Source organism: Xiphias gladius, chromosome 20 (assembly GCF_016859285.1).
Source record: "Xiphias gladius isolate SHS-SW01 ecotype Sanya breed wild chromosome 20, ASM1685928v1, whole genome shotgun sequence".
In the NCBI taxonomy this organism is placed as follows: domain Eukaryota; kingdom Metazoa; phylum Chordata; class Actinopteri; order Istiophoriformes; family Xiphiidae; genus Xiphias; species Xiphias gladius.
The window spans coordinates 17,607,938-17,625,740 of record NC_053419.1 but is presented as its reverse complement, the minus strand read 5'-3'; the positions used below and the strand labels follow the sequence as shown (position 1 = coordinate 17,625,740).

The 17,803-nt window shown below is 42.2% G+C and overlaps 1 protein-coding gene across 2 annotated transcripts in view; it reads right to left on the bottom strand.

Annotated features, from left to right (window-relative positions):
* Nucleotides 1-17,803, bottom strand: part of itga1 (integrin, alpha 1) — a 61,197-nt gene that overhangs the window by 43,022 nt on the left and 372 nt on the right. The window contains exon 1 of one of the 2 annotated variants that reach the window (XM_040157293.1): nt 12,552-12,853. The exons of the other annotated variant lie outside the window; for it this stretch is intronic. Within the exon in view, the coding sequence (XP_040013227.1) occupies nt 12,552-12,600 (49 nt within the window). The 5' untranslated portion in view covers nt 12,601-12,853. Of the gene's footprint in view, nt 1-12,551; nt 12,854-17,803 lie in introns of those variants that run through there. 2 annotated transcript variants of the gene reach the window in all.

Here is a 17,803-nt window from a genome sequence, read left to right as displayed (position 1 = left end):
GAATAATCCGGTGAAAATGTCAGCATGACATTTATGGAAGATACTTGTTTTCTACTCATTCACTCTGCTTTTTATTTAATGAGATGATTACTATGAACTAACTGAACGTGTTACTGTGTTTCTTGGATGCTGGATAATGTTGGGGTAGACCGAGCAAAGTGGGGAGGGGGATATTGGCATATCAGGTGAAAGGGTTAACCTTCGCTGTTATGCTGCTGCAAATTCAAAAATGAATGAAAGGAACATTTTGTGTGTTTATTGTACACAGTAGTTTTGGGCTGTGGTAGATGTGTACATAAATACGTTTGTATGTCGGCATTTCTGTGTATGTTCATGTCTGTTTTCTCTAGTTTGTAACTGCAACAAATGAAATGTTCCTGTCTATCCCCCCAGAAATAAATGATCCAGAAAAAAACTTGGTCTGAAAAAAAAAAAGGGAAATAGACAGAATGAGTAAAAATTATTACAAATATACACAGAGAAATATCAGGATCAGTACTTTTGTTTTGCTTTTCTTGTTTTCAAATTAAACTAGGATGCTGATCTCAAATATTACTGGCTGATGCCATTATGTGGACCTAATATTATAACTAATATTGATTATTGACTAGTTACATACATATGCTGCCTCGTCCTGACTTAAGTGACTGTAACAGTGAAACACTGCAAGCTCCAATGGGTTCCGTCGCTTTTTTCCCATGAAACTTTTGTCTGGGAGAAGAGCATCATGACTAGCATGGCCGTTGGTGTTGGCCTCTTGTTGAAGAGGTTACTGTGAACACGTTGCCCCAGGCAGACGCCACAGCTCCACTGCTCCCTGTATGATGCCAGTTTGATGGATAGCTCTGGCCCGCCGCTGGCTTGGGAGAGAGAGAGAGGGGGGCGGAGGGGCGGGCTGGTCTGGTGTACAGATGCAGATGCAGCCTTGCTCAGGCTGCAAACACACACACACACACACACACGCACAGAACGAGAGAGAGAGAGACAAACGCATACAACCAGGATCTAAGATATCAGCACTTTCCAGGTAGTGAGAGCCCCAGAGGACTGCAAGTATTTGTGTGTGTGTGTGTGTGTGTGTGTGTGTGTGTGTGTGTGTGTGTGTGTGTGTGTGTGTGTGTGTGTGTGTGTGTGTGTGTGTGTGTGTGTGTGTGTGTAACAGAAGTAATAACGGTTTGATCCGGCCCCCCAAAACCAGCATGTCAACACATATATATAAAATTATCATGCATTGTGTTAGTACTACTGGTTTATTATATTGGTCACATTTTTAAATTCACCACATCTTTGTAAAGCAAGCGGAAGGGATGTCTCCCTAGTAAAAAGTGCCCTTGTAATACACAAAAACGTGTGTGTGTGTGTGTGTGTGTGTGTGTGTGTGTGTGTGTGTGTGTGTGTGTGTGTGTGTGTGTGTGTGTGTGTGTGTGTGTGTGTGTGTGTGTGTGTGTGTGTGAACGTCTGGAACGACGTTATGGGGTCTTGATTAGCACACACTGGCAAAAACCAGGAAATGACTCCAGGCTACACCCAAAACAAAAGGGGCTTTTTCAAATTAATGTCAATACTGGGAAATGATGAAAGTTTAACACTGGCTGTGATACCATCCTCGTCCTTTCTCCCCAACAGCTATCTCAGTACCAAAGGAGGCGGGCGCATGACATTGTTACACAGCTGCAAATTAAGACTCAAGGGGGGGATCTGAGTTAACGCTTGGGGTACAATGGGTGTACCAAGAGTCAGTGTTGGTTTCAGTCTGTTCTGTCTGTTTTTACCATGATGGAAATGTTTACCTGATGTTTCCCTTAGCCAAGTTGTTTTAGTTGTCTCCAATTAACCCTACATTCGATGAACAGTTTGACATTTTTTGAAATACACTAACTTGCTTTCTTACTGAAAGTTAGAGGAGATAATCAATACCACTTTCATATCTGTCCTATAAATATGAAGCTATTTGGGAGTTAGCTTAGCTTAGCATAAAGACTAGAAGCAGGGGGGCACAGTTAGCCCGGCTGTCTCTGAGGTCAAGAATATGCCTACCGGCACCTCTAAAGCTCGCTAATTATGCTATTGCACTTTGTTTGCTTAACTCGTACACAGACACAAACTGAAAAACCAAAATTGTGGGGCAGTTGCACGCCCTAAATATCTTTGGTAAAACAACAGCCGGGCGCAGTGACTTACTATGCAAACAGCGGAGGTGCTGCAGAGAAGCGCTTGACAGTTGGATAAACCGCTGTTCGTCATGAAATAGTTACACCATGTAACTTTCCCTAAACTGAAAAAAAGATGGACTTGTAAAGTGGTTGTACTTTTGAACTTTGGAGAGAGCAAGGCTGGCTGTTTTCCTCATGCTTCCAGTTTTTATGCCAAGCTAAACTACCACCTCCTTGCTCTTGCTCCATACTTAACAGACAGATAAGTAAGTGGTATTGATATTTTCATCCACCTCTCAGCAAGCAAGCAAATTGTCATATTTCTCCAAATATTGAACTATTCCTTACAAGGATAAGTTTACAGAGATAAGGAAATGCTCACACGGGTCATTTTGGAAGGCACTCAAAAACAACCTACTTTGCTTTTTAAGCATGAGAACTTCTTGACCACTGTAATGTCATATAACGAAGAGAGATGCTGCAGAGATGTATATCCCTCGTCTCTTTTTGAAGAACAGAAACAGTGGTTTTCCCGCTCTCTCTTTAACCTCTGCACTTTTCGCTCTTCTTGTTTTCGCTCAAACCGGCGATAATGCAATCTCCTTCCACCACACATTCTCTGGAATGGACCTCCCTCTGAACTCCCTATCGTCTTGCCTTGTCTCTCTCGACAACCTCCTCCACACTTTCCCCCTCACCACCCACGTCTACCTAGCTGCTGCCTCCACCGCCCTCCTCTTTGCCCCTGATGCCTCACAACGACTGCACGGTGCCAGGGGTCATAGGACCGAAAAATACCTCAGCATACACAAACTATCTGTGGGCATGGCAGAGTGTGGCTGACTGAAGAGACAGACAAAAATGCGTGGGAGTAACTGATAACTTGTGCTCTGCTGCTGGGATAAATGTCTAATAAAAGTGGTGGTGCAGTTTATATATGCCTATGTGTGCCTGTCAATCATCATTGGGTTTTTTTTAAGGCGTTTTTGACAACATTTTTTCAATATGGTAACAATTATTCCAGTGCTTAAGAGGGTCAAGAGGATGCTCCTGAAAATACTGAAACTGTAGCAGTCTGAGGAAAAGTGGTGACGAGTGATGGGGTGCGAAACACATGCTGAATGCTTTTATGTGTTCAATGTGTGCCTGTGTGTGGCTTGACCTTGTGTGGAGGTCAAGACCTACGTAAGCTGACACGACATGTGATGTTGCACCTTCACGGGAGTCCTGTTTATCTGAAGACCTTTCATGACAGACAGCAGTTTCTTTCTTGAGTGTGTGTGTGTGTGTGTGTGTGTGTGTGTGTGTGTGTGTGTGTGTGTGTGTGTGGTGTTCTGACTTTATCTCACTACCATCTGAGTCTTTGCATTTACTTTTAAGCCTAGAGGCCATAGGAAGATTAGGTTTTCAAACAATTGCTACTTAAACACAATCACATTAATTGTCTCTCAAAGTGGGTTTCCATCCAAGTGTGGTTCAAATATTAACTAGATTTCGAGGAATTTGGCAAAAGAAAATCCAAATTGAAGCATGTTTCCATGCACTGCTGCTATGCAAATACTAGGAGCCGGTTCGTCAAGATAAATGGCTGGTGGCGCTAATTCTCTAGTCGGGCGCCGTTAAAACCACTGCAAAAGAAGAGGGTGCAAACAAGATGCTGTTATTAAAAGAGTGCCAGTCAAGTGACAAACATTGTAAAAAGGGAAAAATGGTATTTCTGTTTATTTTTCTAGCAGCAATTTGAGGAACAGTCTCATTATTGCTCCACACATTTCTACTTCCCTGTCTGCAGCTGTCAAGTGAGATAATATAATGCTTCAGTGAGGTTTCAGCTCTCTGGTAGAGGCCAACCCTGGTGTGTGTTACTGACAGTCATCCCTCAGATACACAAGAGAGACATTATTAACTTTCATTCATTTGCAATTTATACTGTATACTGCAACAAGAGTACGAGTCCACGGCCACGCTTGCAGCTCTGCGAGGCCATGACGTTCATTGTAAAGAAAACAATTAGATAGATAAACCAAAGAAATGGACAAATTGAAGTGAATTTTCTTGTCATTCACGATAAGGAGTACACAGCAGAACCGAACTACGTTTCTCCTGGTGCAATGTGCAAAGTTGGACATAAACTAAATGAACAAGGATGATACATATGCCTTGAAACAGATTGATTGGGTAACAGCTACTTATTGTGCGCAATTTGTGATAATATTAGCCAACTGAATTATTGCACAATGTTTAAGTTCACAGAGAGTTTGGATGTTGAAACTGCATGGTAATCCATTCAGCAGTTGTTGAGTTTCGTTCTGAACCTCAAACAACCTGCTGGTAGCGCTAGAGGCTGCTCCCAGGGCGTATTAATACCTCTGTCCTCATCCTGTCAAGAAACCACGTTTGGCAGCAGAGAAAACGTACATATAGCCCCTTTAAAGTCCCCCTCCCCTCAAAGATGTGTTTATCTGTCTGCAACTCTTTTTTAATGCAAACTGGAAAGGGACTGCAAGGTGGCCGGAAAGTGTCTGCTCTGGAAAATGCACTGCCTCTGGCTTGCTTTTAGGCAGAGACATGCATTCAGCAGAGAAAAAGTCATTTTTATTCTTTGTTCATTTTTGCTTTTCACGTTTGATTGCGCACTCAACTTGCAAGTAAGCAGATCCTTAACTAGATTTTTCGAGTTTTTTCTTGCTAATTTGAAAGGACTGTTACAGTGACCAGCACATTTCTACTTTACCAACTAAGTCAAAGTTCAAGCAATGCATACATTATAGATATGTCTGTAAAAATGGGGACTTCCTGTGACCTAGTGCTTTACATTCATACCAAATATTCCCAGGGCACCTGGCTTGATTCCGGCTGGGGACCTTTGCTGCATCACAGACCCATCACTCTCTCTCTCTCCACATTTCCTGCTCAGAACCACACTGAAAGCTTGCCAATACATGCCAAAAAAACCCCACTCCGTTTAGATGCTAGGTTTAGGTTAGGCAAACAAGACTCTAAGGTGCAACTGTCATCAGCTTTGACCAGTGCCAGGAATGCCGTGACTGATGTTATAAAATACACCAGCTTTACCTGAGCTTGAACATCTTCTACCATGCAAATTCTAGTTTCATGGTTGCCACATGCTGAACAGGCAGCAGAATCAGTAAAAACTTTACAGTTACACATCTGTATTGGGTTGAAGTCATGGGGGTGGGGTTTGCGGTTTCACAGCCTTGAGGTTAAATCTTTGAACCCTCTTTTGACTAGCACTCTTCTTCAAGGGCATATATGCTCTTTTGTTTTGTGTTTATCCACAGAGTGCGCGGGGAGGTACCATAGTTGTTGAAGTGAAAGAATATTGCATTACTGAATGTATGATTTAGTTAGTATTGAGTGTTTTGTGATTTGAATTTGTGTTAATATTACTGTACTTGTTGTATTGGGTTACCTGCTATCTTTTAGCTAAATCTGGTACAATGCACAGTTTCTCTTTCAGATTTATGTTTTTTACATGGTCCCTGATAAATAAATGTAACAAACTAAACTAAACTAAGCTGACAGACCAGTGAGCACTAATATAAGGCTGCAAATAACATGCCCTTTTAAAATTAAAGAAAATTGAATTTTCTGTCGATTAACAAATAGACTAATTCGGCTCCACATTAACTGTGCATATGACAGCCGGCTGCAGATTCTCATTACGTGCCCGTCAAAACGAACTTGTGAACTTCCTGTGTATCTCTCAAACTCAAGCCTGCAAAAAAAAAACACATCATAACTACAGCTGCAACAAGTCAAATGAAAGGAAAGGCCGTCATATATCCTACAAGCAGATGTGAATGGCATTATTGATCTACGCTAGTATATATTCTTGTTATCTTTATTGTTCATTTATAGGTTGGGGGGGGGGGGTTATGTTCCATGTTCATTTTTTTTGTATTTTGTGAAAATTGAACTTCTCTATCAAGCTCTCTTTTGTTTCCCAAGTTTTATGCATATAACCGAGTGCAAAACTATGCATGCCTTCGAGGAGAGTCTGTACCTAAGTCTGCGTCCTTAAACAGATTTGCACGATTCATTTCATCGAGACTACAAAGACCTGCAAAAGTCACCACGGTGTACTGCCACGAGGGAGATCTGGGAGGCAGTGGGATGCAGCCAGGACAGCAGGCTTTTTACCCTCAGACGGTACATCATACGAAATTGTTCGTTTCGAGCACACTGAACCCTTTAGCCCTAAGATAGACTGTGACCCGTCCAATTAGTTTGCCTGCCTTTCACCCGCTACATGATAGGTTTGGCATTAGCTCCCCTGTAACCTTTAAGAGAAGTAAATAGGTACAGAAAATGGATTGGAGGCTCTGTAAATGAAGGAGAGCTTCGTTTACTACAAACAGTCCACCAAAGTTTGAGTTGCTCATTGCTTGAGGAAGAGCATCAGAAGTCCTCTGTCTCCAAATTATGTTTACAGTAAAGGGTGAGATTTTGGCTGGTCCACTTTTTGGTCAAGATTTTCAATGTTTTTCATGATTTCTGCCAATCCCTACTTTCCTGAATGCAGCCACGTTGTCTTGAATGCCTCAGTGCCATTTGTGTCTCCACAAGCAAGTGCCAGCTGATACTGAGAACACTGTGACTTTTTATTGTAGCCGGAGCTCATTGCATGCACCGATGGATCCAGACCAACCATGTATATTTGCAGTCGTCAGACACATGTTCTAGCTCAAAGAAAGCAAAAAACGTTTCACCATCAAGATTAATGGTCTATCTAGCTGCCATCACGTCCTATCTTAATTCGTTGTTGCTTCTGTTTTGTGTTTTCAGGCCAAACTCTCTCAGGTCAGAAAAATAAACTTTCTTCCTGTTTCTTTTCCTGTCTTGTCTTTGCCAAGAACGACAGGAATTGTTTTGGGTGACTGTATCCTTTGTCTGTTTTGGTGTTGACACTGTGTCCTCTCCGTCTTTCAGCACTCTTTCTTCCCATTCAGGACTACAGACCTCTGAAAACAAAAAGGAACAGTCTCCTGACTCCTGAACTTGCCATTTTTCTGTTTTGAAGGAGTCCAGAGAAAGAATGTCGGCACAAACTATGCTGACATAATCATACATGGTATTAAATTATGTGATAAAGATCTTATGGGATTTTAAAATATTTTTTAAATATTTCGCATCTTAATTCATATTTGTTGCTAGTTACTCCAAAGTCAGCAATCAAGCAGCTTCAACCTTAATGCACCTAAAGGCTGAAACTGTGCGGCACACAAGGGACCATGCACGGTCTGCATGAAAATTTGTCAAAATGCATACTCAATCCCTGAGCCATAAAGTGTCAAAAACTGAATATGCAGTCAGAGTACACATATTTTCAGATTTAGTGTAACTTACACTTCCCGGCGATATCATTATCACATATTACATTATTATCTCTACGTCTCTAAATCCACTTAAAAGTCATATAAAAAAGATGCTCCTCACAACTTGCCAGAACTTACCTGAGAAACAGTTTATCACATAAACTGCAGACATCCTTATTAGTAAAAAGTGTGAAAACCTGCACCTCTACCATGCCGAATATAGCCCTAACCATAAAATGCCAGGTCAAACATTTATGAGAAAAACATACTGAAAATGCTGCTTGCATGGTTGTTTCCCAGCTCAGATGGAGTTATGCGGAGTTTTCACTGTCCACTTGAAAGACTTTTTTATAGTTTTATTAAGCTACAAAAGTGCAAAAAGAGGACACAACTGTGTTTGTCATCCAGAGATGATATGAAATTGGTTTTGAAACTTTAGGATTTGAAATTTAGACAAGCAGACCAAGAAGCCACTATTCACACTTCCACGCTCTATCCCTACTACCTTACTTAGTACATTAAATGTTAATTCTCTACATAGACAATGTGAAGTGAAAAGAAATGAAGGGATTTCAGTAAGAAATATGAAATTTGCCAAGTTTTAAATTGTTGAGTGAAGCTAGAGATTTCTCTCTATAGGAAGCAGTTTATATCAATTCTGCTTCATATTCTCCGTCAGTGTTGATATGGCCACGAGTTTTGTTCCCAATTACAACAACAAAGTATTCTGAATTTTTGTACAGGATCATGGATGTTGTAGTATTTAGAGCTATCTGCAATACCAAACTGACACAAACCAGACTAAGAGTCCAGAGCCACACTAGCGGCTCTGTGGGTATGTACTAAGGCACGGTGGCGCTTTGAGCTCAATGCTAAACGTCAGGGTGCTAACACGCTCACACTGACAAAAACTAACATACTGATGTTGAGTAGGAACAGTTTCAGTGTCCCCCCTGAGCCCTGAGCACTGAACCCGCACAGACTTTAATCACTGTCATCTGTTTCAAACTAAAACAACATATTTGAAGTCAAAATCCTGCAATAACCTGACAAATAACTACGCATACGTAGTGGGGGTGAAAAACGTGGGATTGGAATTAAAAGGAAAAGACATCTGACTCATTCCATTCTCTTCTGTCATTCTGTTGTAATGTCACAACACTATGAGTTGTGTTTGTTTGTTTTTTGCAGAGTTGCAGACTTAGGCAAAGTGTGCATAAAGGGCTCAAAAAAGTTTTCCGATTTCACAATGGGACAGTCCTGAACCCTCAAGGATTTAGCGGGAGTGCGCGCCGAAGTCTGTGCGTTCGTCGGGATGGGTGGCTGTGCTAAATTGAATGGCAAGCCATCTTCTAGTTGCTGAGCCAAACCGCTAGCTATGACCGACAACGTGACTCCTCAAACGCTAAGTTCTAATAATCGAAACCCATGGCATCATTGAATAACCGAGGAGGCTCCTGTGTTTTAATGCCGAGTCACGGCGGTATTTTATAAATTGTGACTGCAGAGTGTCAGTGTCTAGTGTCTCTCTGGAAGAGGATGTATTATGCTAACGGAAGGCTTCTGAGGGTGTGATTTCTGACGGCAGTCGCCAGAAGTCAAGACCATAAACTTCGTAATGTCAGACCTCTCTGAGACAAGAGCTGCACTTGAAACATTTTCAAAAATGAGGATGCTAGAAATGAACACATCAAGGAAGCTGAAGGGGACAGAAGCAGAGAATAAATGCACATAGTCAGATCTTAATTACTTAGTTTATGTCCAATTACTGCTGATTGCTGTGACCAAGGGAGTAGCCTGATTCAAATGAAAGATAGTAGAGCTAGCAGAGGGGGAGGGGGCAGAAGACATATTGCTGATGACGGTGATGGCCGTGTTCCCTGCTCAGTCTCGCCAGACTCATAAATTTCAATTCAGAGCTTTAATGTCTGAAGACCTAGGTCCCTTGACCTTGTAGCTTTCAGTGAATTAACCGTCTACTGTGGTCATCCACTGCAGCTTTCTGTGTGCTCACAAAAATGCTGGGAAAAGACAAATTCCCAAATCCGAGATGGGAGAAACTGCAGGGGGGGGAAAAAAAGAAAAAACTCTCCCAGTCCTGGAAGGAATGTTAAAGAATCTAAATCAGTTTGTGCTCGACCAACCTTTCACCCCTTCTCTCCATCTCTGAGGCAAAAAAGTTACAAAGACTAAGACATTAAATACATTCTCAAGTAAGCAGAACATATAGTCTATATTCTGCCTGCGTGACAAGCCAGATAAACAGGCAACGTCTAGTGCTTTAAAGAACCATATGAACTACATAATGAACCACGGCTATTTTTCACATCTGACAAACAAACATCTCAGCACGTCAACAACACGACGCTCTGCAGTCTCTGTGTCGCGGAGGGCTCACGAAAGCAGCCTCAGCTCATTCCCAGGCACAACAAAGAGAAAAAGGGAGGAGAGACAGAACGTCTCCAGTAGATTGGAAATCATCAGTTCATTTATAAGACATTAAAAATTGATCAATTATTTGGCTAAATGACCAATAGTTTTGATGGGAGAATTTAGATTTTTTTTTTTTTTTCACTACATTATGACATTCCATATACCAAACGATGATGAAAATAATCGTAGTGCATCGACAACAATTTTTATAATCAAGTAGTTGTTTGATTCATCTATCAAGCAAAACCATCAAACACTTGCTGGTTCCAGTTTCTCAAATCTTGCTGCTTTTTCCTGTTTTATATCAGTCCTTAAATACATCCGGGTTTTGGACAATTCTGCAGACAAAGGAAGCAATTTCAAGACATTAATCTGGGATCTGGGAAGTGCTGATGGGCATTTTTTTCACTATAGTCTGATATTTTATATACTATAGGATTCATTGATTAATTGAGAAAATGATGGTGATGAAAATAACTCTTAGTTTCATACATAATCAATTAATTGCTTGAGTCATATAGAGCGAAAATATCAAACATTTTCCGGTTCCGGTTTATTAAATATGAGGATTGGCTGCTGTTTTATATCACTGTAATTTATATATTTCAGGGGTTTTAGACTGCAACAAATTATTATTTTCATTATCGATTAATTTGATAATTATTTTTTCTCTGAATCGTTGGTCTATAAGATGTCAAAAAATTGTGATTCAATACCCATCAAAACTTCTCACAGCGCAAAACCAAAAGATATTCAGCTTATCATGATATTTGACAGAGAAAAGCAGCAAATCCTCTCATCTGAGAGGCTGAAACTGGAAAACGTTTGCCATATTTTCACTAATTCAGTTTATGAGCAGTTTGAAGACATCATCCATGTCTCTATAATGGGCATTTTCCATGGTTTTCCCAGACATTTTACCATTTTAAGATTCACGGAAAATGACAATAATCATTAGCTGTCAAGTCAAGTAATGGTGTTCATGCTGTTCACGTCCTCAGTAAGCTTGGTCACTCCGGTCAGACACACACTGATTGAAGCCAGATGCCCCTCTCCTCTGCAGTACCAAACTCAAAACACCTGTAGCCCCATCTCCGTTAGGAATTTACAGAGATTAAATGCTGCCACTACAATAACCACATGTGGGCCTCTGACGCAGGCAGAGGTCGCTCCAATGGCACGACACGGGATCCCCCAGTATGGTCTGCCACCTCTGTGTAACCCAAATGAGCTCATAGTCCACCAGCTCAGACTATAGAACTGGATTTAGCACCAGTAGGAGGGTGAAGGAGTGGACATGGGGCAATAACAGAACACTACACTAGTTCAGTTAAGTAATCACAGGCAGCCTCATTCACAAACAACCAGCTTGAGGTCGCACAGACGGAGAGAAGAGCAATGTTTGATGACAGCCATGCAGCGACCTGATTGGAGGAGCCGAATGGGGGTGCCAAGCGGGCACGCTGGGCTAAGTAAGTAAACCTGACTCCTTGGTGCGATGATGTGATGGTAATGATTTGCGTTGTGAGCTTCTGCTGATCCCTGAGCAAACACAGAGAGAGTCAGACGCACACGAGTGCAGGCGTGCACGCACACACACACACACAGACACACACACACACACGCACACACACACAAGCACATTAATCTCCATCTTTAACTCAATTCTCTAATGACCATCACAAGCCAGTATCACATGTAAGCACAGGAATCTGAGAATTAAAGAGAAACATGTACTGTCTGATTTGTTCTCCTCCTCCTCCTCCTCCTCCTCCTCCTTCTTCATCTTCCCTCTGTCTCCTTCCTCCACACTCAGAGGAGTGGTTCACTCAACTTTGCCGGTACTGTCCCTCGTGTTTGACCTACCTGGACACCAGCTAGAAGTCAATTCACTACTGATGCTCTGGAGCTGAACCCAAGATCACATCCCATCACCGGGGGGGACTGACTCCCCATTACCGACACAGACATCCATTACTAACACAGAGCCCCACTGCCTCTTAAAGCCAGTGATAAGTCAATATTCATTTCACTTTTCACCGTCTGAGAATCCAAATCTTTGCTCTTCTCACTTATGATTTGTGAATCATTCATCCAAAGGTTCATTCAAGACTTTGTTTGGCCACAGTATCTGACATAACTTCACATGGCACATGCTCTGCCCAGATTTCTGCATGGTGAAAATGGAGAAATGTTTGCACGGGAGCAACACATCTTACTTTCCAGTCAGTCTTGACACTGGTGTGTAAACGCTGGCGCGTACAACGTTCAATTATGGCACAACGGAGTCATTTGACTGACTGTTATGTCTCTATTATAGGAGGCAACGCCGCGCCGCTGCACGTAGAAATAATTAAGTACTCTGCGGTTCCCCTCAATCGGAATAAATAACATCTGGGCAATCCGGAAAGTATTTAGAGGCACTTTACGAGGACACTGCGGTGCCCGGTCGCGCAGGCTTCAGTTCCGCAGACCGTGATGATCTCAGCAGCCCGGACGGCGTGTGCGCAGAGATGCGCTGGAGGACCTTGGCGCGGTGGAGTGAGCGCTTCCTCCGCCTGTCACTAATGTTTTCATCCGAGAATCGGCACAACTGCCCAATTCCTCTTAAGTTAGTATTACTCACCAGCGACTGCCGCTGCAGTCAAAGTGAAATGCTGATTTATCCCGAGCATCCTGACGCACGGAGTGTGTCCCGCAGCTTCAGTTATTTTCCTCGGACTTTAGTTTTTCTTCTCCTTTTCGAGCTGGGCGTTCAGATGAAGAGATCCTCGGAGAGATCAGAAAGCTAAATGACTAACTAGACCCCGCAAGGCATTTCCTGTGCTGCGGCATCGACAGTTCGACAGAGACAAGTTCCGCTTCAGACTGACTCCGCCACCACTCGGGATGAGCTCTATTCCATTGCGTATCGACTCTGTTGAGCCCAGCGGGCCACGGACGCGGGGAGGAGGAGAGTTAAGGGTGGAGGAGGAGGATAGGGAGGATAGGGAGGACAGGGAGGGCGGGGCGGGTGGGAGTTTACTACGCACAGGACCTCATCTTGCGGGGGGCTCGGTCTGCAAGTCCATGGGAAAATCTTACCAGTCAACTAACAGCAGCGCAGTGATGTCTGAAGGGGAGAGTAAAACTGTCAGGCCTGGAACAGTTGGGCCAAAATAGTCTCATTTTAAACCACAGAATTCAGTCTGCGACAGCTGACCCCCCCCCCCACTTGAACTATGCCATTATAACTGCATTGCATAATTGCATCCTCAGAGCACGTTAATGGGTAAAAGTGCATCAGGAGTCTGGGCAATTTAGGACAGATTTAATGTGTGCAAATGACTTCGAGGCTTTTTTTAAAATTATTATTATTATTATTTGGGAGAAAAGTTAAAACCGTAAACCAGTAAAACACAGGGAGTGAATGTGTTTAGAGTGCAAGGGTGAATGAAAGCCAGTGAACAAACTTAAAGAGCTGTTACCCAAAAAAAAAAAAAAGAGGGACGTAAAATAGAGCTGGTTTACAGGCAAACATCAACAAATGAATAAAATTGGTCTTATGCCCCCTTGGCACTCAACCCTCCGTGTTCCCAGGGGTCCACACTCATTTACCAGCTGTGGTTTTGTGTTGAAAGTTATATGGCCACTACTGTATCAAGAAGTCTGAAGTCTCCACCCCTGTTACACTTTATGTAGGATATGTTCTACAGAGATGCTTTTTTTTCGCCTGTTGAAAAAACATATACATTGCAATGTGTTCTCGCTTGTATCTTTGACCTTAGTTCAAGCAATGTGACAAGACTTTTACCATTACAGACTAAATCTAAAAAGTGTGTATTGCAAATAAAACTGTGTGTTCATGTCTCATGACTCAAAATGCGATGTCTTTAGAAGGTTCCAATGATATAGGTATCATAACATCATTGCTCTGGCATCTTGCAAATGTGGCCGTAAGACATGTGAACAACCTGCAGTCGATGTCAGCGCTGAACAGCCACAGCCAACACAATGAAACAGCTGCATTGAGCTCATTTAGTCTGCAATATCCTCGTTGATTGAGTCCCTGGCATCTTTACCTGTTACCACAGTAAATGAAAGCAACAAAATTTGAGCGATACATTTGTTGTGTTCAGCTGCTTGTGTTTGGCGGTTGGTCGAGTTGCCGTACTGGAACTCAGCCACTGATGACCTACTGTATGTTATTACAAAAAGTGCAGGTTAAGAAATTGGGGTTTGCAGAATCAAGCGCGACAGCAGGAGAGAACTCACAAAAATCACATTAGGATTATCACAGGATTATTAGCAAAGGGAGGGTGGCGGTCAGCATTTGTCGAGGGGGCCGAGAGATACACCCCCCGATTACAGCCACCCGCACAAGTGCACTGTTACCCTATAATATCAACATAAAAACAAAAAAAATTCTGCTCAACAAAGTATCGTACCTTCCCACAGCTGGGAGGTTCACTTTTCACAGTTCTGTCCTTAATCCTGTAATAGAGTCAGCCCACCTCGAAATTGTAAGTGATCTTCAGACTAAAGCTTGCCAATTTTACACCATTTTGTATGTCTTTCTAATCATCCGGAAATAGTTCACAAGTGGAGCATTCGAATCCTCTGGCGGCAGGCTCGAGTCATATCAAGCTACTGGGGAGAAAACAGCGTCGACCTCCTCTTGGTAATTACGAGCGGGAGACCCTGCCGTCACACCCTAGAAACCACTGGCATTTAGCTTGCAGGTGCCTACTGACACCTTAATAACCACTGGTAATCAATAGCCAGCCATTTAGCAAAGTCTACACCAGATTTGCCACCACAGCTACAACTGCAACCCTCTATAAGCCAATGGAGGCAAAGGTATGCACATCTCAGTCAAATCTCTTTAACAGCTGCTAGACATAGCAGGGGGTGTCTCTTTCTAAATTTCTACAATTATTGTTGTTATTTTTGTCTTTTCTCTGGCGTTTGTCAGACTGTTAATCATATTGTTTTACATTCCAGTTGTGGTCACCCGTGACCAATGATTACCTCGCCGTTTTCCGAAAATATGCACACGGGACTACCTGGGACTGCAACCGACGGCTATTCAGTTAGGTCGCCTGCTGCGTATGTATTTGTACAGATAATTTGATGTCCGTCATGTCATGTACGGAGTGAGTGGAGTGGGGTCTGAGTTTGCGATTTTGACACGATGCCCCCAACGGACAGGACGATTTTATTTGTCTATGCCTTTCAAAATCATTAGAAATCACTGTTGAAGAATAGTCTGCTTTATGTGACAACACTATGACTTAGGTTTGGTTAAGTTTGAGAAAGGTCATGGTTAAAATTACTACTTAGTTTAGGTTAGCAGAGCTTCAACGTCATGGTGACGGTAGTAAACACTTGGTTAAACCTGCAATTACTGATTTTTTTTGGGCCATCGCTGTAAAACTCTATAAACGCTTGTATACTATAAAAAGGTTTCACTAAGCGTGACCCCCTTTTACACTGTCACTTTGTTTTCACATTATCACTCGATACATTGTTACTATAGAAATATTGATTATATCTGCTCTAAGATTAGGGAATGATTGTGGTCGTGCTTTAAAAAAAAGCAACCTTGTCTTTCGGTCTGAAACGGGAGACGAACAGCAGTCTTCCACATTAATGTCCAGTTGTTTTGTTGACCCATCCACCCACTGCAAGCTCCTCCCTACGCCGAAACAACATCACCTTACTTGCTCCACTAGAGGACTCTGTCACTTAAACGTAAACATACAGTATGTTGTTTTGGGGCACAAAAAAACATCTGTTTTTCTTCTTGGGAGGACAGTCCAGCCTGGTATCACCAAATGGCTACTTACTAACCCCTGACCCCCTCCCTCCCCCTAACCCTAACCAAAACAGTTTTAAATGACATGCAAAAAGGTTAAAATGCATAGACATGAAATGCGAAGTGTCCTGAAAGTGGCGTGTTATTTAAACGCAATCCCATGAGATCCTGTTAGGCAGTCTCATAAAATGTGAAAAAAAAAAAAAAAAAGAACCTTTTGCCATGAAACCCCCTTTTGTAGCCACAACAAAATACCCAGAATCCACTGGTTTAATTACCTGCTGTAGCACCCTGACAACCGCCTAATGTCTTGTGTTATTGCCTGCTTTTGTTTTCCCTCTTCAAATGTACTTTTCAGTCTCACTTTATACTTTGTTGCTCCATACCGTCCCCTCTGACGTGTACTTGCAATGCCAAACAATCACCTCTACGCTATATGAACGTGGTCAGGAAGATGAATGTGTTGCTACATCCACACAAACGCACACAATCATACACACCTGCGTGTTTGTCTCCATTCCTTCGGTCATCGAGTAGCAGACCCACTGCTATCCTTCTCCATTTCTGTGCATAAATATTATGGACCTCCTTATACACAAAGAACTGCAAACATGAAGATCATTTCATCGGCTAGCATGCGGAATGAGTTATCTGCTATACATAGTATATCCTGTTGAATCCTGCCTCATTGTCTAAGTATGGAGGGGCAGAATATATGGCGAAAAATAATGTGGGGTTACACAAACTACACAAACACAACACATGCACACTTTAAATTTACACCAAGACACGCATCTCTATCAGACAGGACCTCAGGAACTCCCAGTGAATGAGACAGTTTACAAGAGTCCTTCCTGTCTTCAGCCCTGCAGATATCTCTGGCTGAGACTCAGGAAGACTCTGATTAGTTTCCATGCATTTCCTCACTACAACATACCCTTCCCCACCCATCTCCCCCCTTCCTCATCCTCTGACACACCTCGGCCCACTCAACCGCTTTTTTCTCCTGGTAAAAAATCTATACAGAGTGTAGTAATTGCACTTCATGTTTTCATTTTTGACAGCTGCACAGTTTCCCTCCCTTCCACCAACCCTTTGCCTTTCTTCCTGACATACTATATTTATCTATTAGCTATGAAAGTCTATTCTAATGGGTTTTTCTCTACTCTCTCTCTCTCTCATGTATACATGCAGACAGGAAGAGAGCATTAGGAGCGTACAAGATACAAGGCTCTCAGGGTCCCTAATGAATCAAAGGCGTCTTTGTTCAATTTCACAAATACTTCCCTTTGAATAAAATGCTCTGAAAACTTTTTTTTTTTTTTCCAGTCAGTGTAGCTTGTCTGAGCTGCGTTTTGCATTGTAAGGCTCCACTGAGGTAATGAAGACAAACTGTAGATCCCAAGGACGGTAAATCCCTTTAAGTGAAGGAAATTAGCTCAGTTCATGTAGTTTGACAGACAATATTTATTTGCAGACTGAGTCAATCACTGGGTCATGCTAAAGCTAAGTGGTAGACCCTCCTCCCCCAACAACAACCTTTCCCTTCCAGTGAAAGCTATGTACAGTGAGCATCTGAGGAATCTGTATTGTATACAAGACGATAGTGCTTGTGTGTGAAGGTAACTGACAGCTCGTAGTAAACATATACTATTTATGGTATTCCCAGTTACTGTGTTGTATACTGATTCAACATTTGGAAATTTGGAACTATATTTAACTAATATGACATCTATTGACCTTTCACAAAATTTATCCTTAAAGGGGCTCTCCAGCGATTTAGTTCCATAATGTTGTGGGACTCACAAGAGACGCATTTCTGTTGCACTAGTCAAAATTATTATATTACCAATGGATCAATCGACTAATTGTAATGTGAAATGTTTTGCTCGTAGAGACAAAGCCACAGATTATTATCACCCTACAGAGCATTTAGCTTTTTCTAGGTCATTGTTTTGTTTTCGAGGATGTGTAGATAGGCGGCTGTTTGCTAACGCCTACTGTAACGAGTTTAAAAGATGATGTCTATGTTGTGTTTACAGCTTGTTCTGCTGCCCCCAGGTGGCCAAGAAAATCAATTA